Genomic DNA, 26,560 nt, shown 5'->3' with positions numbered 1-26,560 from the left:
CCTGAGATTGTTGGCTCCTGTGACTCAAACCCTCCTCTGTGCAACAGAACAGCAGAACCAGATAAGGACCAAGCCTACACTCTTTCCCCTCCCCCTGCTCTTATAGCCGCTTCAGGCTCCTGCGCAAGAATTCCTCCCCTCGTCCCCTCCCCTTCAGACAGGTCTCGCTCGTCTGAATACTTTATAACTGTTTTCTAAGCTTGTTTTACAGGCACAGGAGAGATGATAATAAAGACGCCTCCTTGCCCTGGCCGGTGTGGCTCAGTGGTTGAGCGTCATCATCCCGTGTACTGAGAGACTGTCGGTTCAGTTCCAGTCAGGGCACAGGCCTGGGTTTTGAGCTCGATCCCCAGCAGGGGACGTGCAGGGGAAGCAGCCCACTGTTTTTTTCTCATCGATGTTTCTCTCTCTCCCTTTTCCTTCCTCTCTCTCTCCAATAAAAAAATCATATATATATAAAAGACACCTCCTTAATGCGTCTGCTAGACTGTCTCCTGAAGAACAAACTGCAACTTCTCAAGGCAACTGCCCCCCAGCATGTGTTCAGCTTCAACAGATCTCCTCCCTGCCCGACTGCCCTTTGCTCCCTAAAGCCCCCAGTAAAAGAGCACTCTCTCTCTTCCCTGCCCTTGCATTGCCTGTCAATGCATGGGTCCTTTCCCTATGGGAACATAAAATAAACTTCCTCCTTTTTACTCCCTCTTCTCTCTCTCGTGAGTTCTTTCACAAGCCTGCCTCACTGGCCAAATCCTAACGGGGTGGAAGGGTCATCTGCGTCCTCCTCACGCACTCTGCTGACCCTGCATGCCCCTGACCTTGGCCATGCTCTACACTTGCCCTTCTGAAGCCAGGCCCTCCATGCCACAGTGTCTGACCGTCCATAGGACTCTTCCGCCTGAGAACAGCTGTGTGTTTGGTCCTGCTGTGAGCTCTCAATGGTCCTGCTTACAGGGCACATTTTGTGCTGAGTCAGCAAGCTGGGCAGAGGCAGCGGTGCAGCAGGCCCAGGCCAGGTGTTCTGGGTGGCTCAGCAGGACCAGCATCTCCTTCCTACACCTGTCCTGAGGTCAGAACAAACTGAAGTCCAGCAGGGTCCCTGGGAGTTTCTGTGACTGCAGAGGCTGGGCAGCTGGTCAGGGTCTAGAGGGGTCAGAATCCATATGGGTATAAGACTGAACAAACGGTGAGTAAGCCCCCAGAACCCCACCTGGCCCGCTCTACCTTGGCAGTCCAGCCTGAAAAAAAATTATTAGCTACTATATATAGATCAGTGTTTCTGTGAATTAATGTCAGCTCAAAAACACCTGGTTGATTTGGGCCTCACTGTGTCCACAAGGATGCTGGCTAGAGGACAAGCCCTGCCAAGCTCAGGGGCCTGGAAGTGACATCGCTGACAGGACGCTGGTGTCAGGGAGATTGAACCAACTGAGTGGTTCTTTTCAAGTTTGTTGCAAGTTGGTCTCTGTGATGGGAAGCCAAGAAGGGTAGAGATGCCCAGGAGTGTCAACGCGAGCGTTCTGGAAAACTTTCTGAAAAGCCTCCTTCACACCTCTACCCCAGAAGGTACACAAGTGTTTGCAAGCTGGTGGAGAGGAAACAGTAGAGGAAACAGAGGGTGCAAAGCACACAGGCATGAGGGGCTGTGGAAGGCTGCGAAGGGTGGGGACAGGGCAGGTAGAGGGGGATCCCCATCATCGCGTTTCCAGGGAGCGCCAGGCCCGCCCTGGGCATTCAGCGGAGCCTGGAGGAGGCACGGTCCCAGCAGGCAGCCTTTCTACCCTTAGCCCCCCTTGCCCCTTTTCTGGGAAAAAGAGTAACTATGTGGGGACGCAGGGGATTTCAACGAGGCCCCAAGGACCAGCGATGTTCCAGCCCTGGATCTCCCTGCCTGGCAATCACCTGGGCCCCAGAGAAATATTGGCGGCTTTGGCTAACCGAATTATTCTTTCGGTTTGAACCAGCTCCACTTTTGACTCAAATTCGGCGGGCAAAAGAAAGCGTTTCCCGGCCCAGCGAGCCCTGGGGCAGTGCGCGCCGGGCAGAGCGCGCGCCCGCGGGAGAGGGGTGTGAGGCGGGGGCCTGCCCGGGGCTGGCGCTGCGCTCTTCCTCCCCGCACCCCCGCTGGCGCGATTTGGTCCACAAAGCACGTGCTTCGGACATCAAAATAGAACAAGAAAAATGCTTGGAAAGAATTTGCTATTTCCAAATGAGCGTGGTAGACAGGAGAAGTCACTCTTGTGGGACTTCCTTACACTAATTTAACAGTTCAGCCCGTTTCTATTTCAGGGGGCGGGGTATCGTGATCTTTTTCAGGGTTCAGTGTTCCCCTACCCCATCCCCGGGGCCCTCAGGCCTCAGTGCCTCTCCAGCGCACCCAAATATTTTTGAACCATCTTTTCAAATCCCTGGGGCCACTGTTATTTGCCCAGCTGTTATTTTGCAGAATCTCTCTGGCCTCAACTTCAGCAGTTCTGCTTATTACTCCTGCCACTGACTCACAAGGGAGGAGGGGATTTCTGAGCTGTTTCAAAACTTAACCAGAATATTAGGGGTTTAAAGCAGCCCTTGTTGTGTGTGTGTGTGTGTGTGTGTGTGTGTGTGTGTGTGTGTGTGTAAAGCCCCACACACCAACAATATATCACACACAGGAAAAAAAGGAGGGGAGGAGGGCTGGGCAGGGGCCTTCCGGGACCAAATGGCCCATCTGCTGTGCTGGTTTTGGACCTGGCACCTAGGGGTTCTGTCTCCTTTCTGGGTGACTTGGCTCACCCCACAACCTCTGATTTGTCCTGGGCTGTGGATAAGGGCTGGTACTTAGAGAGCTTCCTCCCATTAGGCAGATGCTAAGCCCTTTATAAGAAATAGCTCATCTGCCCTGGCTGGTTTGGCTCAGGGCTTGGAGCGTCGGCCTGCGGACCAGAGAGTCCTAAGTTCGGTTTCCGTAAGGGCACCTACCTCAGTTGCAGTTTGTCCCTGGCCCTGGTTGGGGTCGTGCGGGTGGTGACCACTCAATGTGTCTCTCTTGCATCGATGCTTCTCTCTCCCTCATCCTTCCTCTCTCCCTCCTGCTCTATCTGAAGATAGGTGCAAAAATGTCCTCAGGTGAGGATAAAAAAGAAATAGCTCATCTAGTGCACATACTGCATTAGGAGGTGTGACTACAGTTATTATGCCACCTTCATCTAATAGACAAGAAAACTGAGCATGGAGAACTTAACAGAGGGGTTGTGACTGTCTGCCTCAGGAGGTGCCTTGAAGGATGGGCAGAGAGGTTCACTAGGTGAACCTGGCAGGACCTACTTACCCAGGGAAGGGCACACATGCAAACCCTTTGTTGTCAGGAACAGAGCATAGGTCATTGAGAGGAGGGTCCTCTCAGTGTGCCTGTATTGCCAGATTTGTCCAGAAGGGGTGGCCGCCATGCCACGGCCATGCCCAAGAGCGGCTCTTAGCCCAGGCCTGACACCCAGAGAAGCACCTCCATGCAGCCCTCCGCCTTCATCTGTGGCCACTACCACGCAGGCCAGTCTGGAAGGGCCTACCGAGTCCAAGGCAGGGAGGGAAGGCAGTTGTAACGAAGCAGGCCAGCCCCATGGCTGAAGACACCAAGGCACAGATGGACAGCTGAGCAGAGGCAGCGGGGCTGAACATCTGTCCCATTCAGAGTATCCAAGGCAGCTCAAGGTGGTGCTCCGGGCATGGAGAAGGAAGCCTCTGGGTCATCGGTTCTTTGAGGAGTTCCTGTGGAGTGCTCCTGTGTGTGAGTTGCAGGTTTCTCCGCAAACAGGATGTGTGTGCAAATACACAGGTGTGTGTCCACAAGTTTGCACATGTGTGCCTGATATGCAGGAGCAGACAAGATATCCACCAGGTATAGGAAGAACTTGACCTCTTGGAAGGAAGGCCTGGGGTGTAGACAGGACTATTTAGACCTGAGTTCCCTTTGGGCTCTCCTTGCAAAGTGCTATTTCTTTTTATTTTTAATCCTCACCTGAGGACATTTTTGCTCTGCAGGAGGGAGAGAGGGGGGAAGAGAGAGAGAGAGAAACATCGATTGAGAGAGACACATCGATTGGTTGCCACCCACAAGGGGACAAAATGCAACCAAGGTAGGTGTTCCTAGGAGGGACTCTCTGTTCCGCAGGCTGGTGCTCTAACCGCTGAGCCAAATCAGCCAGGGCGCAAAGTGCTATTTTAAACAAACCTTGTTGGGATGTCAGGAAGGGAGGGCACCCCCCGCCCCACCCGTGGCCGTCACATGGCGGATAATGCCGAGATGATGAAAGCAGAAACTTGGACTTCAGGTATGGGGCTGAGTGTGAGAGCCTGGTATCAGCAAAGTCCCATGAGTACATTAGGGGAGGAGGAACTAGAGCAGCACCCCCAAATCCTGGCTTCTGGAATTGAAGGGGTTAATGGGGTCCACTCGGGTTGGAGATGAATCACTTGTCCACAATCCCTCTCAGCATCCTGGTATCCTGGCCAGACCTTAAGACCCCACTAGGGCCCCTGGGACCTTTAAGCTACAGCCGAAAACCTGGAACACCTGATAAGGAGAGAATCTCAGGGCCCAGCTCAAGTCACTAAGGCCGGGGACTCGGGGCAACTCAGCCTGACCCTCCTTGTAGTACACACAGGATAGAGCTGTGCAGAGGGGCCAGCGGTGTGGCCAAGGCTCAGTCCCCTGACGGAGAAAAGATGTCTGTGTGCTAAGGGATGGTTGGGTCTGTGGTTGGTTTTTAAGTATCTATGTCTTTACTTATTCTTTCCACAGGCTCAGAAGCACACAGTCCCCTCAGTCAGAAGCTGTTTCCATGTAATACCACTAAGTAGCACAGCAAAATGACCATTTTTTAAAGGCCTATGGTAAGTAACAAGTGACAAGTTACGGTCACCTACAGGTGAGGGTGCCTGGATTGGGAAGCAGCCAGCCTGGCTGCAGAGCCTGGGCGGTCCTGTTCCAGTGGACTGGCTGAGAGCAAGCGCAGCCTCCGGGGTTGTGGGTCTCTGTGCCTTCCTGTCCTTCGGTGAAAAGGGAATTTTAAAAGTGCCTAAGTCTGCAGAGGACCTAAATAGACACCTCTCCAAACAGGACATACAAATGGCTAAGAGACATATGAAGAAATGCTCAACATCACTAATCATCAGAGAGATGCAAATTAAAACAACAATGAGGTATCACCTCACACCTGCCAGAATGGCCGCCATCAACAAATCATCAAACAACAAGTGTTGGCGAGGGTGTGGAGAAAAGGGGACTCTAGTACGCTGCTGGTGGGAATGCAGACTGGTGCAGCCACTATGGAAAACAATATGGTGTTTCCTCAAAAAATTAAAAATTGAATTGCCATTTGACCCAGTGATCCCACTTCTAGGAATATATCCTAAGAAACCTGAAACACCAATCATAGAAGCACTATTTACAATAGCTAAGATCTGGAAACAGCCCAAGTGTCCATCAGTAGATGAGTGGATAAAAAGTTGTCTATGGTACAGCCCTGGCTGGTTTGGCTCAGTGGTTAGAGTGTTCTCCTGTGGACCAAAGAGACCTGGGTTTGGTTCCCACTGAGGGTGCATACCTGGGTTGCAGTTTGTCCCTGGCCCCGGTTGGGGTCATGTGGGTGGCAACCACTCGATGTGTCTCTCTCACATCACTGTTTCTCTCTCTCTCTTCCTCCCTCTCTCCCTCCAGCTCTATCTGAAGATAAATGCAAAAATGGCCTCGAGTGAGGATAACAACAACAACAACAACAAAAAAGCTGTGGTACATCTCTTATCCTTTGAGATGACATGGAGGGACCTGGAGAGTATTATCCTAAGTGAAACAATCCAATCAGAGAAAGACAAATATCACATGATCTCACTTATCTGTGGAATATAATGAACAAAACAAGCTGAGGAACAAAATAGACCCAGAGACATAGAAGTAGGGTGCAGACTGACAAACCTCAGAAGAGGTGGATGTGGAGGGAGGAAAGAGATAAACCACAAAACTTTTACAAATGTATGTGTAAACAAGAACATAGACAATAATGCTGGGAGGGGGGAGCAGGATTGGGAAGAGGGTGTCAATGGGGGGATAAAAAGAGAAACATCTGTAAAAATAATTAATTAATTAATTAATTAAAAACAAAACAAAACAAACAAATGCCCAGCCAGTGTGGCTCAGTGGTTGAGTGTTGACCCATGTACCAAGAGGTGGCTGATTCAATTCCTGGTCAGGGCACACGTGCTCAGGTTGTGGGCCCGATCCCCAGTGGGGGATATGCAGGAGGCAGCCAATCGATATTCTCTCTCATCGGTATTTCTCTCTCTCTCTCTCTCTCTCTCTCTCCCCCCCTCCTCTCTCTCTAAAATCAATAAAGAAAAAAAAGTGACTAAATCTGCCTTGGCAGTGTGGCTAAGCTGGTTGGAGCATCATTCCACACACCGAAAGGTTGTGGGTTTGATTCCTGGTCAGGGCACATAGCAAGAATTAACCAATGAATGCATAAGTAAGGGGAATGACAAATCAATATTTCCTCTCTCTCTCAATTCAATTAAAAAAAATAAAATTAAAGTAAAATAAAAAGTGCCTCAATCATTGCAAGATGAATGTGTACAAGGTGTTTAGAGCTGGGCCCCGTCTCCTCAAGGGTTCAGCGACTGAAGCTTAAATTATTCTGTGCTGCCTTGGGGACAGGTGAGAAGCCAGTGGGAAGTGTCAGGGCCCCAGTAGCCTTATCTGCCAAGTGTCCAGGTTAGGGCCACCGAAGATGAGATGATACTTGTGTCTGTCTCACAAATGGGACCCAACTCATGTCATTGACCCTGAGGGGTGGGGTGGGGTTAAGAGGCAGCTTCCAGACCAGCTTGCCCTCCCCAGTTCATCACTGTCCTGCCCTCAGGGCTCCCAAAGCTGTGCTGGTGGCCACCCTGCCCCCAAGGACTTTCCTGCAAGTGTAGAGGGAAAGGTGCACTTCCCAGGAGGTCTGGGTCCTCCCTCTCTTCCTTAAGTGTCAGGTGGGTCCCAGCCCTTCCCTTGGACAGCAGACTGCATCTGTCAAGATATGAACTCTAGCCCTGGCTGATTGGCTCAGCAGTTAGAGCGTCCGCCCGCAGACCAAAGGGACCGGTCAAGTGCACACCTCGGTTTTGGTTTCCGGTTCCAGTTGGTCCCTGGCTCTGGTCAGAGACGTGGGGGAGGCAACCAATGATGTGTCTCTCAGGTAGATGTTCTCTCTCTCTCTCTCCCTCCCTCCCTCCCTCCCACTCTATCTGAAGATAAATGGAAAAGTATTCTTGGGCAAGGATTAAAATAAATAAATAAATAAATAAATAAATAAATAAATAAATAAATAAAAGATATGAACACTGGAATCCAGGAGAAAGAGGGGACACTGAAGAAAGGGGACCCATGTTCCCATTTGGCATAATCCCCTCCCCCGCATTCACGAAACAGGGCCGCCCCCATGAGGGACACTGCGAAGGCAGCCCCAAACTCTCCTGAAGCCCATAACAACGAGGTAAACTGAGGCCTGGCTGCCGATACCGCCCGAGCCCATGGGCCAGCTGGCAGGGCCCTGGCATCCTGCCCTTCCTGGCTGTGCTCCAGCCGAGCGGCCTCTGCCCCTCTGATGTAAGCTGATATTTTAATTCTCTTACAAGGAACACTGTTTAGAGAAATGACTTAATCGGATTACTCATCGACTATAATGACTTGGCCTGACTCCGAGACTATTCCTAGACGTGACGCTCAGGGCTTTGATTCTTTCTTTTCTTTTGAATACCAAGAAATGACAGCGGGGGGCCGCCGCGGGCCCCGCCCCCCGCCCCGCGCGGCATGCTGGGAGACGTAGTCCCCCCCCCCCCGCCCAGTCCGGGGCGTCTCCCCGGGTGCGGGTTTGGGGCGGGTCCTGAGAACCTGCTGTGATGAGGCACCCTACACCCTACAGGTGGTGCGCTCACGGAACAAGTCACTGAAGTCGGGGCGCCTTGGTTCACCCGCGGAACGGGGGACAGTCACAGAGGCAGGGTTGAAGGGTCAGCTAAGACTTCAAGTAAAAGCGCTGCACAGCATGCCCGCCCGGCTCCTCCATGTCAACTGGATGTGGGGATAAATACTGTGGTGCCCGCGTCATGGGGCTGCAGTGACCCCGAGTGAAGCGATCCCATGGATGCTTGGTGCAGTGTCTGACAGAGGAGACGCTGGGCAAGACATCTGCAGCCTTCCCGGCAGGCACCAGGCCGCGGCTGGCAACTGCCCGATTCTCTGCAGCCCGTGAGCTTGGCAAGGGCTACACTTTGGGATCTTTGCCTGGCCGTGGCTATGTCTAGCCCAGTGTTGGCACATAGTAAGACCACAACAGATGTTGGATGAAGGAATAAGTGAAGCATTACCCCTGCTTTCCAGATGAGGAACCTGGGCTCTGAGAGGTCGTGACTGCCCAAGGCTACACAGCTAGGCTGTCTGAGTGGAGATAAAAATCCAAATTTGCTCCCCTTGTCACCACTCCCCCACCCCCAACACTCACAAAGGAATTGGACTTTCACCCTTCGGCTCAGGAAGTGCAGAATTTCTGTTTCCAGACTGCGGGGACCTTGGTGGGAGGGAGTGCCCCCAGTCCATGCCCAGCCCAACAAAGAAAGTTGTTCCAGATTCAGCCGAAGGGCAGAGCTGAGGGGGTTGGAGGGTAGAAGAAACAGACTGCCAGGTGTGGACGGGCGCCTAGCGTGGACAAAGCTTTCACGTGTCAAGGGGGAAAGAGGCCAAAGCTCTTCAGGCAGGAGCGGGGCCCTTGGCGATGTGCGCTGGATCCCTACCCTAGCACCACGCCTCCCGCTCTCATCCCCAGCAGTTCCCCAAAGGCCGAAAGCTATTCTTGGCTTTTTCTAAAAGAGGCATTTGAAGCCATGAGCCAATTTTTTCCATTCCTGAGCTGGGTATCTCTATTTTGGGCGTTTGTTGTTTTCCATGAGTTGCGAATGTGGCTGCGAAGCCGGCCTTTCCTGGACAGCTATCGTGAGGGAGCGAGGCTGGAGCAAGGCGGGCCAGCGGTTAAAAATACTTCCTACTTCATTTCTCCTTTGAAAACAAAGCCCTGGGGGCCTTGTGCAATTGTTGAGCCTGGAAACAGTTTTCCAGGGCAGAAAACTGTGTGCTGTTTCTTGAGTTGGGTCCCAGAAAACAGTAACTTGCTGTGTGACCTTGGGCAACTTGCTTAACATCTCTGGGCCTGGTAGCCTCCTCTCTACAATGAGGCCAGGTGGAAAGAAGACCTTGAATGGATACAGTCCCTCTAGCTCCCAGTTTACAAGCTGTCTGGGAAAGCTGAGGCTGTGGTGGCAGAAACTATGATGGAATGCTATCAGAAAGCTAAACAGACTTCTAGTCCCACCTTCAACCACTCTATAAGGATCAATTGCCTAAGGTTCAGGATGGAGACTTGGCTGCTGCCCTCCAGGTCAGAGTCTAGGCCAACCCCTTCTTCTTGGATGGGGTACATTCTCTGAAAGTATCCAATCCAGGGCAGCAGCTTCTGCCATCTAGACAGCCAAGCACACTCTTACAGACAGTAGCTGTTGTGCAAAACCTCAGCAAGTCAACACCTGCCTGTGCCAACCTGGGAACAATATGATCTAAATTTAATTGCCTCCTGAGGAAACTGTTTGCAGTAGAAAGTAGTTTTCTACAGTCAGTAAGTCTTGCCTGGGAACGACATCTTTGTTTGCTTCCTTAAAAGCATAAACACCTTCATTGCCTAAGCCACTATCTAACACACCTCCACTTCCCGCCCGTAGCCCGCCCAGGACCCCCTGAAAGCAGTTGCCCTGACCCTTAATGTCTTGGTGTCTCTCTGTATGTCTTAATAAAAAAATTTTTTTTTTCTTTATTGATATTAGAGAGAGAGAGGAAGGAAGAGGGAGAGAGAGAAAGAAACATTGATTAGAGAGAACATCCACTGGCCACCTCCTGCATGCCCCCCACTGGAGATCAGGCCCACAACCTGGGCATGTGCCCTGATGGGGAATCAAACCTGCAACCTCTTGGTGCATGGGTCAGCGCTCAATCACTGAGCCACATCGGCCAGGTAAAAAGCCACTAATAAATGTAAAAATATTGAATAAATCTGCTCTGTGACATCACTCCAAATTCAGTTTCCTCTCTGCCCCAAAGATAAGGACTATTATCAGACTGGGTAAAATCTTTCAGAACTTTCCCTGTGTGTTTTCATAAATATGTGTATCCAGCCCTAGCCGGTTCGACTCGGTGGTTGGAGCATTGGCCTGCGGACCAGAGAGTCCTGGGTTCAGTTCCTACTAGGGGCACATACCAAAAAAAAGATTCATTTAAAATATGTGTATCCATGGGGTAGAAAAATATGTAACTTTGTTTTATGAGTACTATATTTAAAAATAAATGATGTAATTCTAATTGTTCCATTCTGCAACTTGCTTTCCCACCCAGCAGGATGTTTTGGAGATCCCTCCACATCAGAACAGAGATCTGCTGCCCGTCTGAGATACGCTGCATGACTTGGTGTGGAGCTACCACAGTGTTTTTATTTAATCCCCTCTAGATGGTGCTTAATCTTTTTATAATTACATGAGTCCTCTGAGAACATTCTGGACCCCATTAGACTATTCTCAGGGCTCAGGAGCTCACAAAGTGTTCCCAGAGACCAAAAACTGCCTTCTCCTAACTCCTGCCCCTTGCTGGTTCAGTTCCAAGAAGAAAATCTGGCCCTGGGGAAGTGGGGTGCACTATTATGATCACCACTATAATGAATGTTTGGGGCAATTAGTAAATATCGTCGGTGATGTGTTTGTTACCAAATCTGCAGGCACTGGCTCCCACAAACCAACCCATTCTGGGATAGAGGGGGAGGCCACGGTGTCATTCACTCTGAGCTCAGCCTAGAGAGGTCTTCCATCCTAGGGCCAGAGAGCAAGGCTAGGGTTTCAGGGTTACCAACCTGCAGCCATGGCCCATTTGTTTAGAGTGATGGCTGGGCAGAAATGGGTGCAAACAGAGTTGGTGGGTGCCTGGGTATGAGGGCTCCTTAACCATGTAATTCCAGTCTGTGCCTTGCTCCTCGATTCTAGGCCTCAGTTCCAGCTGCCAGCTGTATATCTCTCTGGCCTCCACTCCCTCAGCAGGGCTCAGGTCTTCCCCCTTATGCGCTCCTCCTCGGGCCACAATCCCCGATTCTGTTAACAGCACTGCCAAGATGTGGCTGAGGGGAATGATTAAGGCCTGCTCTGGGGCCCCAGTGCCTGGGTTTAGCTCAGGCTCCACCACTTACCAGCTATGCTACTTGAGATAATGAACCTCCTAGAATCTGTTTTACCCTATAAAATGAAGACAGTGATGGTGTGGAATGCATAGGACTGTTGTATCAAAACTAATTAATAGCCCTGGCCGGTTTGGCTCAGCGGTTAGGGTGTTGGCCCGCAAACCAATTAGTTGTGTGTTCGATTCTGGTCAAGGGCACGTATCTCAGTTGCAGTTTGTCCCTGGCCCTGGTTGGGGTTGTGAGGAAGGCAGCCACTCAATGTATCCCTTTCATGTTGGTTGATGCTTCTCTCTCTCTTTCTGTCTCTCTCTCTCCCTCCCACTCTATCTGAACAAAAAGTGGAAAAATGTCCTTGGATGAGGATTAAACAAATAAATAAATAAAACTAATCAAGAGCCTGGCCAGTGTGGCTCAGTGGTTGAGAGTCAACCCATGTACCAGAAGGTCATCAGGTCGATTCCCAGTCAGGACACATGCCCAGGTTGTGGGCCAAATCCCCAGCGGGGGGCATGCAGGAGGCGGCCAATTGATGTGCTTTCTCATCAGTGTTTCTATCTCTCTCCCTCTCCCTTCCTCTTTCTCTAACATCGATAAAGAAAAACAAACCAAAACAAAAACTAATCAACAAAAAAGTGTGAGTGCCTGGGTTAGGAGCAGTGTTCAAGTCCTAGCTGGACACACACTGAGACCTTAGGCTCTTTTTCCAAACTGTGGTAAAGTGTATAACATAAAATTGACCCAGGTCGGTTTGGCTCAGCAGTTAGAGCATCGGCCCGCGGACCAGAGCGTCCCAGGTTCGGTTCCCGCTAAGGGCATGTACCTCGGTTGCAGTTTGTCCCCGGTCTCAGTTGGGGTTGTGCGGGTGGCAGCCAGTTGATGTGTTTCTCTCACGTCGGTGTTTCTCTCTCTCTTCCTCCCTGTCTCCCTCCACTCTATCTGAAGATGAATGCAAAATTGTCCTCGGGTGAGGCTAAAAAAAGAACAAACATAAAAGTTACCATATTAACCATTTTTAAGTGTACAGGTCAGTGGCATTAAGCACATTCACATTGTTGCGCAACCATTGGCACCATCCATCTCCAGAGCTTTTTCATCTGGCAAAACTAAAACTCTATACTTATTAAATTCCAACTTCCCATTTCCCCTTCCCCCCAGCCCCTAGCAACCACCATTCTATTTGTCTCTCAATTGGACTCTAATACTTAATATAAGCAGGATCATACAGTATTTTGTCCTTTTGTGTCTGGTTTATTTCACTCAGCATGTCTTTGAGGTTCATCCATGCTGTAGCGTATGTCAGAATTTCCTTCCTTTTTAAGGCTGAATAATATTCCATAATATTGCATGCATATACTTCAGTTTACCCATTCATCCATCAGTAGACACTGGCTTGCTTTCATCTTTTGGCTCTTGTGAATGATGCTGCGAGACCATGGGCTCTCCTCAGACCTGAGCCTCATTTCCTCTTCTACAAAGTGCACATGGCCAGGTAAATTACTTCTTGCCCCAGTGAAATCCCTCCTCAGCTGGCTCAGCATCCCCTCTGGCCCCCACTTCACCCTAAGCCTCATCCTCAGCTCTCCAAGCCAGGGCCATGACATGTGTAGCTGCCACTCTCTGTCTTCACGACATATGTGGACATTGGCCAACAAGGGCAGGCTTCCTATTCCAGGCATTTCTAGGACCCCACACAGCTTTGGTCAAGACTTGCTAGTTTAGGCGGGGTCCTCAGTTAGGTAACACTAGCCACCTCCACTTCAATGTTGAGCTGGCAGTTGGGAAATGCCCACTACCCAGTTCAAGTTCAAGTCAGAAGCACTTTGCTTACGCCACCCAGTGGCCTGCTGACAAGCAAGGAGGATTTTCCCAAGACTCTAGTTGTGCCTCTACAGCACAAGGCTCCAGTGATTCCAGGGTGTCCTGCTTCAACCCCTCAAGGTGAGGAGGCTAGGGAGGGGAGGGCACACTACAACTCCCAGAGGTCGCCGGGCCCAGGGGGCGGCCCCTGCTGGCGGAGACTCGCACCCACCAACCAGAGCCGGAGAGGGGCGGAGATCAGTGCAGGGCTCGGGGGCGGGGCGGGACCAGGGCGGGGCGAGGGCGGGGCGGCGAGGCGGCCAGTGCGCCCGGAGCGCGGGGTTCGGGAGCCGCGCGTGCGGAGGGCTCGGCGCGCCGCGGGACCTCGCCGGGCCATGGGTAAGCCGCTCGCGGCCAGCGGGGACGGGGCTGGCTGCCCGCGGGGAGCACGAGGCCGCGGCTCTGGGTCTCCCCGGGCCGCGCGGCCGTGGGCACCGCTTCGGGGAGCGGAGCGGGGCCGGGGCGCACTCCCGGGCGCGGGGACCCAGCTAGCCCAGGCTCTAAGCCGGCCCGGGGCGCCGCCGCCTCCGCCCGCTCGGAGGGACCCAGGTGTCGGCGCGCTCTTCGAAAAGGAAAGACAAAATGTTCTGGCGGCTAGGGGCTTCCCGGGCGTTTATCTCGAAACTCTGCTCGCCGTCTCCTGACCGAGATGTGCCGAGTCCTGCACGCTCTGTCATCCCACTTCCTGCTGTGGTTTCAATCTCGAGCTGGCCTCAGCTAATTTGTTGTGACAGCTGTCCGCGGCCGTCGCCCTGCCCCCCCGCCCCCGGCTGCGCCCCCATCGGCTCCCCCCGCCCCATCTGCTCCAGGACCCCCGCTTATCCACACCCCCACGTCCCCCCGCTTCCAGCTCTCCCCATCTGTCCCCCGCCCTCCCATCTGCCCCCCACCCCCACCTGCCCCCCGCCTCCCTCTACCCGTCTGCCCCCAGTTCTCAGAACCCGCCGCGCCGCCGGGAAGAGGCTCGGGTCCGGGGCGCGCTCCCCACCGCGCCCGCCGTTTCCTGAAAGTGACGCTGCGCGGGTTTTGAAGAACTTGCTCCGCGCACTTTGAAGAATCGCTGGTTCCTCTTTCCGTCGGGGCCGCGCTGGTCCTCCGCGCTCGCCGCTTCTCGCCCACCCTTTCTTTCTCTTTCCTCTCGCTTTCCCCCTTTTCCTCTCGGGTCTCCCCTTGTGTCTCCTGCTCACCCTCCTCGTCCCCGCGGCAGAAAAGGGTCTCTGCCCTCCGCTCTCCTGTTCTTTCTGTCTACTCCCCTCTCCGCTCTCCAGACGGAAAGGCGGCCGGGAGGGGTTGGGTTCCTCCGCTGCGTCAAGGGGCACCACCTACCCCCCAATCCTGCAGACCCCCGAGGGCTCCGGGTGCCGATCCTGAGCCACTACGCTGGCCAGGCCCAGCGTCCCTTTGCGGGGTCCTCAGCCGGCCCCGAAGTGAGGATAACCGGTATTTCTTGCTCCTCTGGAGCAACACCGTTGGGGGTATCGGGGTCTCTGCGACTGCAGGGCAGGGGAGGGGTGAGAGATGGCAGCTAGAAGGTCGGCCCCTAGTGGAGTTCCAGGGTCCCCTCGAGCTCGGGCACCGTCTGTCTACGCCGGGAACTTGAAGTGGCAGAGGTAGAAAAGCCCCTCGGCCCCTCCTTTGATTTAGTCTGAGGCCCGGAGACCACCCAGGTCCCGCCGGTGAGGGAGGGCAGCCCCCCACATCTCCTGTCTGGGGGCGGGGAATGGCTGCGGTGGCCCACACTCTCTCCTAGTTCCCGCACCCCCAGTGAGCACGCCCAGGAGAGCCACCCTGGGGACATCTGGGAGTGGAGTGGAAGGCACCAGGGCCGAGGGTGGCCCCGCAGGGGTCAAGCTGTGCCTGTACTGTTGGCCACAACTGGATAAGCCCCTGCGCCTGGCGTCTCAAAGTGCAGTGGGAAGACAGAATACAGTTCTTGGGGGCACAGGAAACAGGCCAGGGCTGGAGCTGCTACTGTTCTCATCACCTGTCACCCAGACTTGGTGGGGAGGGGCATGGGGATGCAGCCCTGTCCTGGAATAGGGTCTCTTAGGACACGCCAGAGCTGCTAAGAGGGACTGGAGTCCCAGTAGGGCCTGGGAGCTGGGGGTCTCACATTGGTGCCCCAGGCCCCTCCTTTTCTATATTCTCTCCAGACTGGACCCAGCAGCTGGCAGACCCTGTCTCCCTTCACCCCCCACCCCTGCTGAGACACTGAGGCAAGGCTGACAGAATCTGCACCCTGAGCCCTCGGGGTCCCGTGTCCAGCTGTCTGTCCTCCAGAAACTGCCCACTGGAGTAGTGCCCACCAGGACTCCGCGGGGCCGCTGGCTCCTGGGCCACAGAGTGGACTGGCTGCTTCAAAAGCTGCCTTTGTTTGGGCTCCAGCTGAAGCTAAGAACAACTTAAGCCAGGCCCTTCAGGCGAAGGGGTGGGGCGGTGTCTGCTGGTTGCTGTTGAGGCTGCTGTTACCATTATTGTCAAAATTGACACAGTGCTCCCAGTAGGTGACTTTTCTTGAAAGGAAGTGTCACTTCCCATCACCCCAAGTGTGAATTGGGCGGGGCGGGGGTGGGAGGGAGAGAGGGGGCAGTTAGGGGAGAGGGGTGAGAGGAGATGTGGCATGGCCTGGCACTGGGTCAGCACTGAGTCACTGATTGGTTGTGTGGCTTTGAACTAAGCCCCTCTCTGGGCATCAGGAGTGTCTGACATCAAGTGGCTCATGCTGGTCTGTGGGGCTGATGTCTATGGAGCTCTGCGCCTGCCCTACACTGCTCTGGGGCGTGGGACACGAGGGGGGTGCCGAACAGGACAGTCAGACCTCAGACCTCACAGAGGGTGCATGTGTGCGTGAGTACACAGACACATTCACACACTCACAGTCACACTGTCATACATACTCATGCACACATGCACTCACAGTGGCAGTCACACGTACACTCAATACCTGGTACACTCTCAGTCACGCTCACTTGGCTGGTTTGTGGGGGAAACCTCATTTCTCACTTTGCTCTGCTCAGCACCTTGGGTCCGAGGAGTCTAGCACAGCCACTTTATAGGTGGGGACACCGAGGCACAGAAGGTGACTGGCTTGATAAAGATGTACCTGTGTGGTGTCAGAGCCCCCTCCCCATCTCTGCACCCTCATCTGATCTCAGCAGGCTCTTGTTAGCACATGGCAAGTTTGAACCCCTGAGCAAAGATAAGGAACTCTGGTCTCCTGTTCCTGTTAGAAAACCTCCAGAGCCCTGGCCGGTGTGGCTCTGGAGTGTCAGCGGGTAGCAGGTTCGATTCCCCATCAAGGGCATATACCTGGGTTGCAGACTCCATCCCCGACCCTAGTCAGGGTTGTGCGGGAGGCAGCCAATTGATGTGTCTCTCTCACATTGATATTTCTCTCTCTCCCTCCCTTCCACTCTGAAAAATCAATGGAAAAATATCCTTGGGTGAGGATTAACAAAAGACAAACAAAACAAAACAAAAAAACTCTAGACCTTAGGGTTCAGTATCTTGGGACAGTCCAACTGCTCTGGTTCTGATCCCGAACCCCTCTACCACTAGTAAGCTGTGTGACCCCAGGTAAGTTACTAAGACTTTCTGGGTCTTAGGTATTGTGTCTTTAAAAGGGGGGACACACTGGTGCTGGGAGAATCAGTGAGGCCAGTGCGAGGTGCCTGTGCCCGAGCACCGACTGGAGCTGGGGAAGTGCAGAGCGGAGGGAGGGATGGATGCAAGACTAGTGGATTGCAGACAGCGCCCTCTGTTGGAGTTAGAGGCTGAAACTAACTTCCTCAAGGGGCATGGTTTTAGGTCCTGCCATGAAATTAGAGATTCCTAACACAGGAAGGGTCTTGCAGTCCCCTGCCAGCAGCTGCCACGCCCCCTCTCTGCCCAGTGAGGGGCTGGGTGCACCTGGCCCAGCCACCAGCCTCCCTCTGTCTTCTTCCCAACCAGGAAGTGAGGGGATGTTGGGCCCTGGAGCCAGTTCCTACCCTCTGTTATCAAGGTTTTCCTCACACCATTACCTCCATTCACAAAATGTGAGGATTAAGTTTAAAAGGAAGGACACAGGGCCTTTAAGAAGGACCATCTTGCGGACCACAAAGGGAGACCTGAACCCGAAAAGAGAGATGTAATACAGAAAGGTGTTATTTCTCCTTAAAGCAATTTCTAGATTTAAATGCAAGTCAATCAAAATCCAGTGGGTGTTGGCTTTTTTTTTTATTAAGGGAATGTGAAAAATTATCCTAAAGTTCAGATGGCATTTTTTAAAACAGAAGAGTAGTGATGGGGACATGCCCTCTGGATAGTAAGTTCTACAAAGCCACAAAAATTACAACAGTGCGCACGGTCCCAGCATTCCACAGTGAATGGGACAAAACCGAAAGCCCAAACCCGTCCCAGATGTCCTCCTTAGAAGCCTTTGGATTGTGGGAAAAGTAGCATTTCAAATCATTGGGGGCAGGGGGTCACTCAGTCAATACTGGGACCACCTAACCAGTGGGGAGAGGAATAGGGTTAGGTTCCTATCTCATACTTTATAGATTCCAAATGTGTTCAAAGTAAACAATGAAACAGCGGTCACCATTATTGTCACTGTTGCTTCCTGGATGAAAAAGCAGTGTCTGAAAGCCACTCTTTGGAGAGCAGGGGTGGTTGTAATTGAATCGGCCTCCTCTGAGGCTTTGTGCTCAGGGGGTCTGGACCTGTAAGCCTGGAGCAAGGCAGTCATGCAGTGGCTCCGTGGGCCGCAGCGGTCACCCAGGGCAGGTGGGCTTCTCCTGCCTCTGCAGGCTGGATGTGGCTGGGAGACCCGGATGGCCCTGCCCTGGGAGGTGTGAGCACGGAGGCTGGGCAGGTAGGAGGACTGGCCCATCACCTATGGCAAGGGAGTTCAGACTTATTTTTTTAGCAGAACCCTTTTTGCAAATGCAGATTTCCTGGAGCCCTGATCTACAAGTGACTGGGGAAGGAAGGGTTAGGACAGCGGGCCAGGTCCCAGGGCACCCGGGACTCTCCCTCCAGCGGCTAAGGCTGTGACAGTTGGGCCGGAAGGCTCGGCCAGGACAGGAGAGCATACTGGCCCTGGTTGGGAGAGAATGGAGGCCGAGGTCGTGTGGGGACTCAGCTGGACACAGAGGTAAAGAGAGTTTGTCTCTTTGTGGCTCTCGGCAAGCTCTCTAATCCCTTTGCTGTCTGAGGTTAAATAGCTCAGATTGGTGACCTCCTTTCCAGGTAACCGGAGCACCTGACTCCAGGATATCTTTCCCAGGTGTGGCTCAAGCAGAGCTCACCACCGAACCCCAGCAGAAGGGACTAGAGATCCTCGCCCGCCCGGGGCTCTCACCTCGGCTGCCCTGCAATCCCCCTGGGGAGCTTTAAACTCGGATGCCCCTGGCAGGACCTCAAATCACTCGGGGTGGGGGGTGGGGAGACAGTGTCTTTAGATTGCTCCCCAGGGGATTCTCATGGGCCCTGTTCCAACCACCTATTTCTCTGAGGCCGCAGGGCAGACTTGCCAGGTCACAGCCACTCTACAGGAGGGCTCCAGTGAGGAGCCCAGGTCACAGGAACAGGTGGAGAGAGTCCTCTGACGCGGAGGATCTGAGCCAGCAGGACAGAGGGAGAGGTCGTGGAAGCAGCACGGAGGGCGCGGAGGCAGCAGGTGCTCCCCTGACCCCGAAGACTTCAGGAATTCAGACAGTTACGGAGGACTCCCGGGCTTTCCCTCCGATTCACAGACGGAAGACGAGGCACAGAGGTGTCCAAGGAAAACATCAGCCTGGGGAGGTCATTCATTGTTTGTTTTTTAATTTTTTTTTTTATCCTCACCCGAGGACATTTTTCCATTTTTTTGTTCAGACAGAGCGCGAGGGAGAGAGAGGAAGAGAGAGAGGGAGAAACATCGATGTGAAGGGACACATTGAGTGGCTGCCACCCGCTCGACCAACCAGGGCCGGGGACAAACTGCAACCGAGGTACGTGCCCTTAGCGGGAACCAAACCCGGGCCTCTCTGTACCGCAGGCCGACGCTCCAACCGCTGAGCCAAACCAACCAGGGCCATTGTTTGTTTTTTAAATCCTCACCTGAGGATATGTTGAGAGAGAGAGAGAGAGAGAGAGAGAGAAACAAACATCCAATGTGAGAGAGAAACATCAGTGGGTTGCCTCCCATACATTCCCTGACCAGAAATCAAACCCCAAACCTTTTGGTGTAGAGATGACACGCCAGCCCACTGAGCCACGCATCCGGGCTGGAGTGGGGTCACTGTTAGCAACCAGTTGTTTCTGGAGATCGACCTTGTCTCTGGTGGTCAGAAGCCAGCCCGAGAGGATGGCCCTGTCTCTCTGACAAGGGTTAGGACTGGTTTCTCTTCCAGGCTTAGACTCCTCCTCAAGGTCAGACAGACTTTGTTCTGAATTCTGGTTTCCCAGGGGGACAAGAACTTAGCCTCTCTGGCTTCAGTTTTCCCCTCTTTAAAATGCAGGCCCTTCTGGGACTAAATAAGAGCCAGGCTCACCAAGCCCAGGACCCACGCAGCGGAGGGGCACTTTCGTGAACAGCTCTGACAGGGACGACACCCAGTGGCCAAAGGTTCTAACAGTATGTGCCTCTGGGTGCCGCTGGCCTCGGGGGCCAGGCCGCGGGTCTGTTGTTAAGATTTTTGTGTGTCTGGGATGGAGGGTAACCTAACAGGTTCCCCGCAGTAAGCATTTCCTGAGCTGATGTGAACTGGGACTATGGAGCAGTTCATATTAGATTAACAAAAAAAAAAAAGGAAAGGAAAGAAGGGAAGGTTGGCCAAAAGATGTGGCTTCCTGGCCTCGGATCTGCTGCCAGCCGGCCGTGCGGTTCGAGGCAGTTTCCATGCGGTGTTCTTGGCGGTGGCGGGGCGCTGGGGTTTGCAGCCATCAGCTCATGCTGCCCTGAGCGAAGGGTCCCTGCTCCTCCCAGCATTCACCCCAACCAGCCACATGCCACACAGTGGTCAGGACGGGGTGAGGAGTGAGGAGACAGGGGGAGCACTGTGCTTAGCTGGGGAGCGGCGGGGCGGGCGGGGCGGGAAAAGTCCAGTGCATCACAAACAGGACTTCCTGTGTTCTGAATTATTCCTGGAGGATCTAAGTTGAAGCCCCATGGTGCGTTGGGGGCTCACACATATGGCAGACCCAGCAGCTTTCCCAGTGTAGCTGAGCTGCCGTGGAAACGTTCTGCCTGGATGTGGGGCCGGCCTTGGAGACAGCACCCCGCAGCGCACCCCCCAGCACCCCCCAGCCCTCGGCCTCCTCTGACTTGATCCCCAGCTGGTTTAGGATTTCTTTCAGAGATGCAGGGAGATGCTGGAACAGAGGAAGGACAAGTGCCAGGGAGGGACCTGGTGGGGGTTGAACCCCAGAGAGCAGAGGGTCAGCCCACGGGGGCAGAGGACCCCCGCAGAGGACGGGAGGACTCCCCGCCTGTCCCTGGGAGCCTTTCCTCACCACCTGTTCTCCCTCTCCTCACAGCATCTCCTGTCAAAGGGAGAAGGAAACAGTCAGAGGGGGGTGACTCCCTAGACCCACCTGTGTCCCCTCAACCTGACGGTGAGCAAAGCAGGAGCCAGAGCCCACTCCCGCTGGAGGTGAGTTGGGCGATTTTCTCCCGGTCCTTTTCGGGTCCTCGGAGACCCCCCAAGCTCTCAGGAGGGGACGTGTGCCCTCCTCCAGTGCTACAGAGCAAGGAGAGGGGCCCAGCCGTGGTCCAGGCCCCGCACAGGGAGGCGAGGCCGGGCAGGCAGGACGGCTGCCTTCACGAGGCTGGGCTGTCAGACTTCTTCGTCACAGTGGAGCCTTTATCAAATGGAGAGTTCCTGGAACCCTGATCAGATGACACAGATACGAGTACCACCCCTGGTGTAAAACTACATTTACATCTGTCTGTCCATCCAGTGTGTGTGGACGTGCAAGTCACTTGGTGAGATCAGGGAGGCTGTCTCGCGATGAGCTCCGTCTCAGGAGGCACCGTGGGGGACAGTGCAGTGGCCAGTCTCCGCACCCATTCCTTGTGGCTGTTTGCTTGGGTGGCAGCCTGGAGTAAAAACCCTAATCCCTGTAGCAAAGTGGCTGTAAGTATCAGTTCACAGCCTGTGGAGTTCCGGGAAGAGGGGCAGAAGCACAGGGGCATGGGAGGGGCGGCAGTGAGCGCCCCACTTCGGGCGGCACCAGCCCAGTGCCTCGGTCTCCAGCACGTTACGGTGTCAGGTAACGTGTGACCTTGTGTTTATTATCAGAGCTCTCGGATAAGTCAGAAACACTGAAACAGCACTCGATAGGATATTTGAGGACTGCATGGCTCTCTGCACTGTTCTGGGCCCAGATGGTTACATCCCTCTGGTATTTGGGGCCTCCCCACACATGACCTGGGAGCTGTCTCTTCCCTGAGCCCACAGCCCCAGCCCAGCCACACCCTCTGCCCTGAGCACTAGCCAGATGAACAGCATCAGTAGAAACTGCACCTCTGGGAGCAGAAACCAAGTTCTGTGCATCCAACTGAAGGGTGCCAGGAGCCCAGGACACGGCTCCACCCGAGTGCACACAGACTGGCAGAGAGGAAGGCCGCCATGGCAAAGGCACCTTTATTCCTGCAGCTTTTTAAAAATTCCTTGCCCTGGCTGGTTTGGCTCAGCGGTTAGAGTGTCGACCTGTCGACCTGCGGTCCAGAGAGACCCAGGTTCGGTTCCCGCTAAGGGCACGTACCTCAGTTGCAGTTTGTCCCCAGCCCTGGTTGGGTTGTGCGGGTGGCAGCCACTTGATGTGTCCCTTTCACGTCGATGTTTCTCTCTCTCTCTCACCCCCTTCCGCTCTATCTGAACAAAAAATGTCCTTGGGTGAGGATAAAAATAAATTTTAAAAAGTTTTTTTAAATCCTCACCCAATGTCTATTGATTTTAGAGAGAGGAAGGGAGAGAGAAACATCGACGTGAGAGAAAAACATCCATCGCTTGCCTCCCATATGTGCCCCAATAGGGACTGAACCCAAAACCTTTTGGTATGTGGGACGATGCTCCAACCCCCTGAGCCACCCAGCTAGGGCTGCTCCTTCAGCTTTGCCCACAGGGGCCATCTGGAGGCCTGGGGACACCAAGCCTGCCTCCAGGAACTCAGTCTAGTAGAGGAGCTGAGACACAGAGGGAACCAAGGCCGAGCCAGATGCAGAGTGGTCTGTGCCTGAGGCCTGGAGGAGGTGCGAGCTGCCTGTGGCCGTCTCCAGAACCCGGCTCTGTGGACCTGCCTGGGGTCCTGGGCACTAATCGCTGACAGCGGCATCTCTCTGACACCAGGACGATCGGCCACTCCAGCCCAGATCGGGTGCTGGCTGCCTGCTGCCCCCTGTGGGAGCCTGGGCGGGGGCCACACAGCTGGTTCCTCCAGCAGCCAGTGGTTCAGCCTCTCCCCAGCCACCCACTGGGGGCTGATCCCAACGCCTCCTGTTCTTTCCCCAGGACTCCCCCGAGGCAGGCGGGGAGCGGGAGGAGGAGCAGGAGCGGGAGGAGGAGCAGGCCTTCCTGGTCAGCCTCTACAAGTTCATGAAGGAGCGACACACGCCTATCGAGAGGGTGCCCCATCTTGGCTTCAAGCAGAGTGCGTCCCTGGGGTGCAGGCAGGGAGGGGGGCCCGGTAGGGGACCCCACCCAGGCAGGGCATCGGGGCAGGCATATGCACTCTGGTGACCCCAACACTGCCAGCCACAGGGGCTGCACATAGAAAGGGTGACCCTTCCAGGGACTGGGTTGGCAGCGGGCAGGGCCAGATTCCCACCCTCACTGGGCCGCGGGGCACAGGGCTCGCCCGGCCTGCCATCGTCTGGTTCTGTGCCTGGCAGGGCATGGGAGCGGGCTGCTGGCTGCCCCTCCTCTGGCAGGGGCTGACAGCAGCCCTGCCCTCCCTCTCCAGTTAACCTGTGGAAGATCTACAAGGCGGTGGAGAAGCTGGGGGCCTATGAGATGGTAAGGAAGGCACCTGAGTCCTCACCACGCTGCGTCTGCCCGCACATCCCAGCTTGCACCCAGGGGGAGCTGGGGAAGAGGGTGAGCCCACCAGAGCTGCCCTTGCCTCCAGACTGGAGGAGGCGGGGTCCCGAGTCCTGCCCCTCCCCACTTCCTTGCATGCAGAGGGAGGGAGGGGGTCACTGCTCAGTGTTTCCTCTGGTCCCCATCTGTTCCGCCTTCCCCAGCTTGAGCCTGGAAAGCTGCTTGGGCCAGCATCCCTGACCAGGGGTGGGGACGGGTCGCTGGCCTGCCACCAGATGCGCCCTCCAACTTCCCCGCTCCCCCAACCTGGCCCTGTTGCTAGTGGGCACCCTGCCTCACCTGGTGCCTTGCAGGTGACCGGCCGCCGCCTCTGGAAGAACGTGTACGATGAGCTGGGGGGCAGCCCAGGCAGCACCAGCGCGGCCACCTGCACGCGCCGCCACTACGAGAGGTGGGCTGGGCCGCAGGGGCGCGGGTGAGGAGTGGGTGCCGGAGAACACGCGGCTGTGTACAGGGGTGGGGCATGTGCCCTGCTGCTCATGGGAGCGCTGGACAGGGCGAGGAAGAGCTTGGCCCGGCTGCCGGCTGCACGGTCGTGGGAGGAGCAAGGGGTGTGGCCACGGGAAGGGTGGGGGTGTGGCCTTGGCCTCCTGGTAGACCTGCCGCCCTCCTTAGGCTGGTCCTCCCATACGTGCGGCACCTGAAGGGGGAGGATGACAAGCCGCTGCCCCCTTCCAAGCCCAGGAAGCAGTACAAGATGGCCAAGGAGGCTCCGGGGGACGTCGGGACCACTGAGAGGTCAAAGAAGGCCAAGGAGGAGAAGCCAGTGGGCCAGGTGAGCTCCGAGCCCAGCGGGGCGCCAGCTGCCCCGGGACATGCCTGTGCCCTGCCTCTGGAGCTGCCCCACCTGCCCGCACTGTGGCCACACAGCTGCCTGCCCAGAGCACCCAGTCTGTTGCTGTCAACCGTTCACTATTTGAGGGCCCACCTGGGGTGTGAACTCCAGTCTGCACTCCATTCTCTAGCCCTGTGTCCTGACACCAGGCTGTGTCCGCTCAGAGGACAGGCCCCCTTTTGAAAAGGCTGCGCAGAGGCACTGGCTGGCGAGCAGAGGCTGCTGAGCACCCTGGGCCGCTGCCCCCGCTGCCCCGGGGCAGGATGCGTGGCTCACGCCCCGCCCTAAGGCCCGGCCTTGTCTCACTTTAGGTGATGCCAGGAAAGACCAAGGAAGACACTGCTGGCCTGGCGAGGCCCCCCAGCCAGGAGCCCCACCAGGACAGCACGGAACAGCCGGGCCCAGCTCCCGGGTCCTCGCTGCCCTTCGTGGGTGCCAGTGGCTGCCCTGAGGCCTACAAGCGGCTCCTGTCCAGCTTTTACTGCAAAGGGACACATGGCATCATGTCACCACTGGCCAAAAAGAAGCTGCTGGCCCAGGTGAGCCAGGCAGAAGCCTTGCAGTGCCAGGAGGAGAGCTGTCGCCACGGGGCTGGCAGCCCTGACGGGGAGCCTCCAGCATCCCCAGCTGCTCGCCCCACCGAGAGTCCCCGGAGCCCAGGAGGGTCACTGGAGAACCACCGGCTCCGGCTGGCCCCTCGGGAAGGATCAGGGGCCCCTGCTGGAAGCCTCAGGGAGGAGGCTCAGGCGGGCCTCCACCCCCCGGCCCCCGTCTTCACCGGCTGCTTCCATGCCTACCCCACTAAGGTGCTAAAGCCCATCAGCCAGCACCCCCGGGACTTCTTTCCCCATCTCAAAGAGGGGGTGCTCTTGGGGTCCCCTGGCAGAGAGGAGGGGCTGCCAGTCAAAGAGTCGCCACTGGTGTGGGGCGGGGATGTCAACCGTCCCTCTGCCTTCCACAAAGGTGGTTCCAGAAAAGGCAGCCTCTACCCCAAGCCCAAAGCCTGCTGGGTGTCCCCCATGGCCAAGGTCCCTGCTGAGAGCCCCGCGCCCCTGCCCCCTTGTCCTGGCAGCCCAGGCCTCAGCAAGCGCAGCCGGGAGGGAGAGGGCTTCACCCCCGCTGGCAAGAGACTGCAGGCGGTGTCCCCCCGCCTCAAGGAGGTGGAGGCCACAGAGCGTGCAGCCAAGTCTGTGGGGCCCGGCGTGGCTGTCTCCTGCCTGCTGGGCCCGGCCCTGGGTCCTGCCCTCCCGGAGGCCTACAGGGGCGCCATGCTGCGCTGCCCACTGAACTTCACTGGCACCCCGGACCCCTTAAAGGGCCAGGCTACGCTCCCCTTCAGCCCCCTGGTCATCCCGGCCTTCCCGGCTCACTTCCTGGCTACGACAGCCCCCTCGCCCATGGCCGCTGGCCTTATGCACTTCCCCCCAGCACCCCTCGACAGTGCCCTCCGCCACAGACTTCGCCCAGCCTCATCTGCATGGCACGTGCCGCCTGCCACAGCCTACGCAGCACCCCACTTCTTCCACCTCAATACCAAGCTGTAGGTCCGAGCCCACAGCTGTGTGTGCTATGGAGGGTCTGACGCAGCCCGAGGTGGGGACACTGCCAGTGGGGTCCTGGCTGAAGCCCGTTCCACAGGCCACAGGAGAGCTCGGCTGTGCCCAGTGCAGGAATGGGCCCTTGGGGCAGCCTGGCACAGAGCCGGGCGGTGGGAACACGGTTTGTCTCCGGGGAGCAGCCTGAGCCTGGGGGCTGGGGGTCCAGTTGTAGGACGGCCTTGGGAGAGGCCGGTGCAGAGCTGGCAGCTCCCAGTGGGGCCACCAGAGCGGAGGCCAAGAACAGGGTGAGGAGCCGAGAAGCCACATAGCTCGAGGCATCCAGGTGTCCATGGAAAATCCAATAAAACGCCATTGTGAATCCACTTGATCCGAGGTGTACATGGTGTAACTTTCTGGAGAGCTAGTGAGGCAGGGACATGTTTGTGGGTGGGATTGCTAGTGGGACGGCCTGGGGACCCAAGGAGAGGGACTTCACTGGCACCCCAGAACCTAAGAGAGTGGGACCCAAAGCAAAACAGCCTCCTGCTCCGATTTCAGCAGGCTGTGACGTTAGTCCTATGTCCACTTTCCTGGTGGAGCCCCAGGACGACTGCCCACTACCTTCCTTACCCTCCACGGGTCCTGAGACTCAGAGAGGGCCAGCAACTTGCCCAGGTTCCCCCGGCAGGAAGAGGCAGAACAGACGTGCGACTCCAGCACTGGAACCTGAGCACAAGCCCCAGCAGAGGGATGTGCTCTGCAGCTGCTAGTGCTCCTGGAGCCTGAACTGGTTTGCCAGGGGGTGGCATGGGCTCCCAAGGCCTGTTCGTTCTCCAGAACCCCTTACCTGCCCCCCACTTTTTCCACTGGGGGCACCTGTAGGGAAAGAGAGCAAAGGGGCCAGAAGCTCGGCCTGGACGTCTGCACTGCTTCAGGTGTGGTTGTTCCAGGGGCTCACTCACCCCACAGCCCACGGCCCTCCTCCCT

The 26,560-nt window shown here is 55.7% G+C and overlaps 1 protein-coding gene across 4 annotated transcripts; it reads left to right on the top strand.

Annotated features, from left to right (window-relative positions):
• The first annotated feature begins 13,432 nt into the window (after positions 1-13,432).
• On the top strand, positions 13,433-25,956 carry ARID5A (AT-rich interaction domain 5A). 4 transcript variants are annotated; one of them, XM_036263516.1, is made up of 7 exons: positions 13,433-13,472; positions 20,637-20,752; positions 22,613-22,751; positions 23,064-23,116; positions 23,494-23,591; positions 23,816-23,975; positions 24,347-25,956. In XM_036263516.1, the coding sequence occupies exons 1-7, from the start codon at positions 13,469-13,471 to the stop codon at positions 25,577-25,579; spliced, it is 1,803 nt and encodes a 600-aa protein (XP_036119409.1). In that variant the 5' UTR covers positions 13,433-13,468; the 3' UTR covers positions 25,580-25,956. The 4 variants fall into 4 exon arrangements, with proteins under 4 accessions (XP_036119409.1, XP_036119408.1, XP_036119411.1 ...); XM_036263515.1 differs by having other exon boundaries at positions 23,064-23,197; XM_036263518.1 differs by lacking the exons at positions 13,433-13,472; positions 22,613-22,751 and having other exon boundaries at positions 20,651-20,752.
• The last annotated feature ends 604 nt before the right edge of the window (positions 25,957-26,560 follow it).

The sequence above is a fragment of the Molossus molossus genome, unplaced genomic scaffold, assembly GCF_014108415.1.
Source record: "Molossus molossus isolate mMolMol1 unplaced genomic scaffold, mMolMol1.p scaffold_m16_p_15, whole genome shotgun sequence".
NCBI lineage: Eukaryota > Metazoa > Chordata > Mammalia > Chiroptera > Molossidae > Molossus > Molossus molossus.
This window is presented reverse-complemented; position numbering and strand designations above follow the sequence as displayed.

What these genes read in the sequence shown, in the direction of transcription:
- ARID5A (XM_036263515.1), top strand. An exon ending in CCATCTTGGCTTCAAGCAGA is followed by an intron (nt 22,752 to 23,063) that starts GTGCGTCCCTGG and finishes CTCCCTCTCCAG; the next exon opens with TTAACCTGTGGAAGATCTAC. An exon ending in ACGCGCCGCCACTACGAGAG is followed by an intron (nt 23,592 to 23,815) that starts GTGGGCTGGGCC and finishes CGCCCTCCTTAG; the next exon opens with GCTGGTCCTCCCATACGTGC.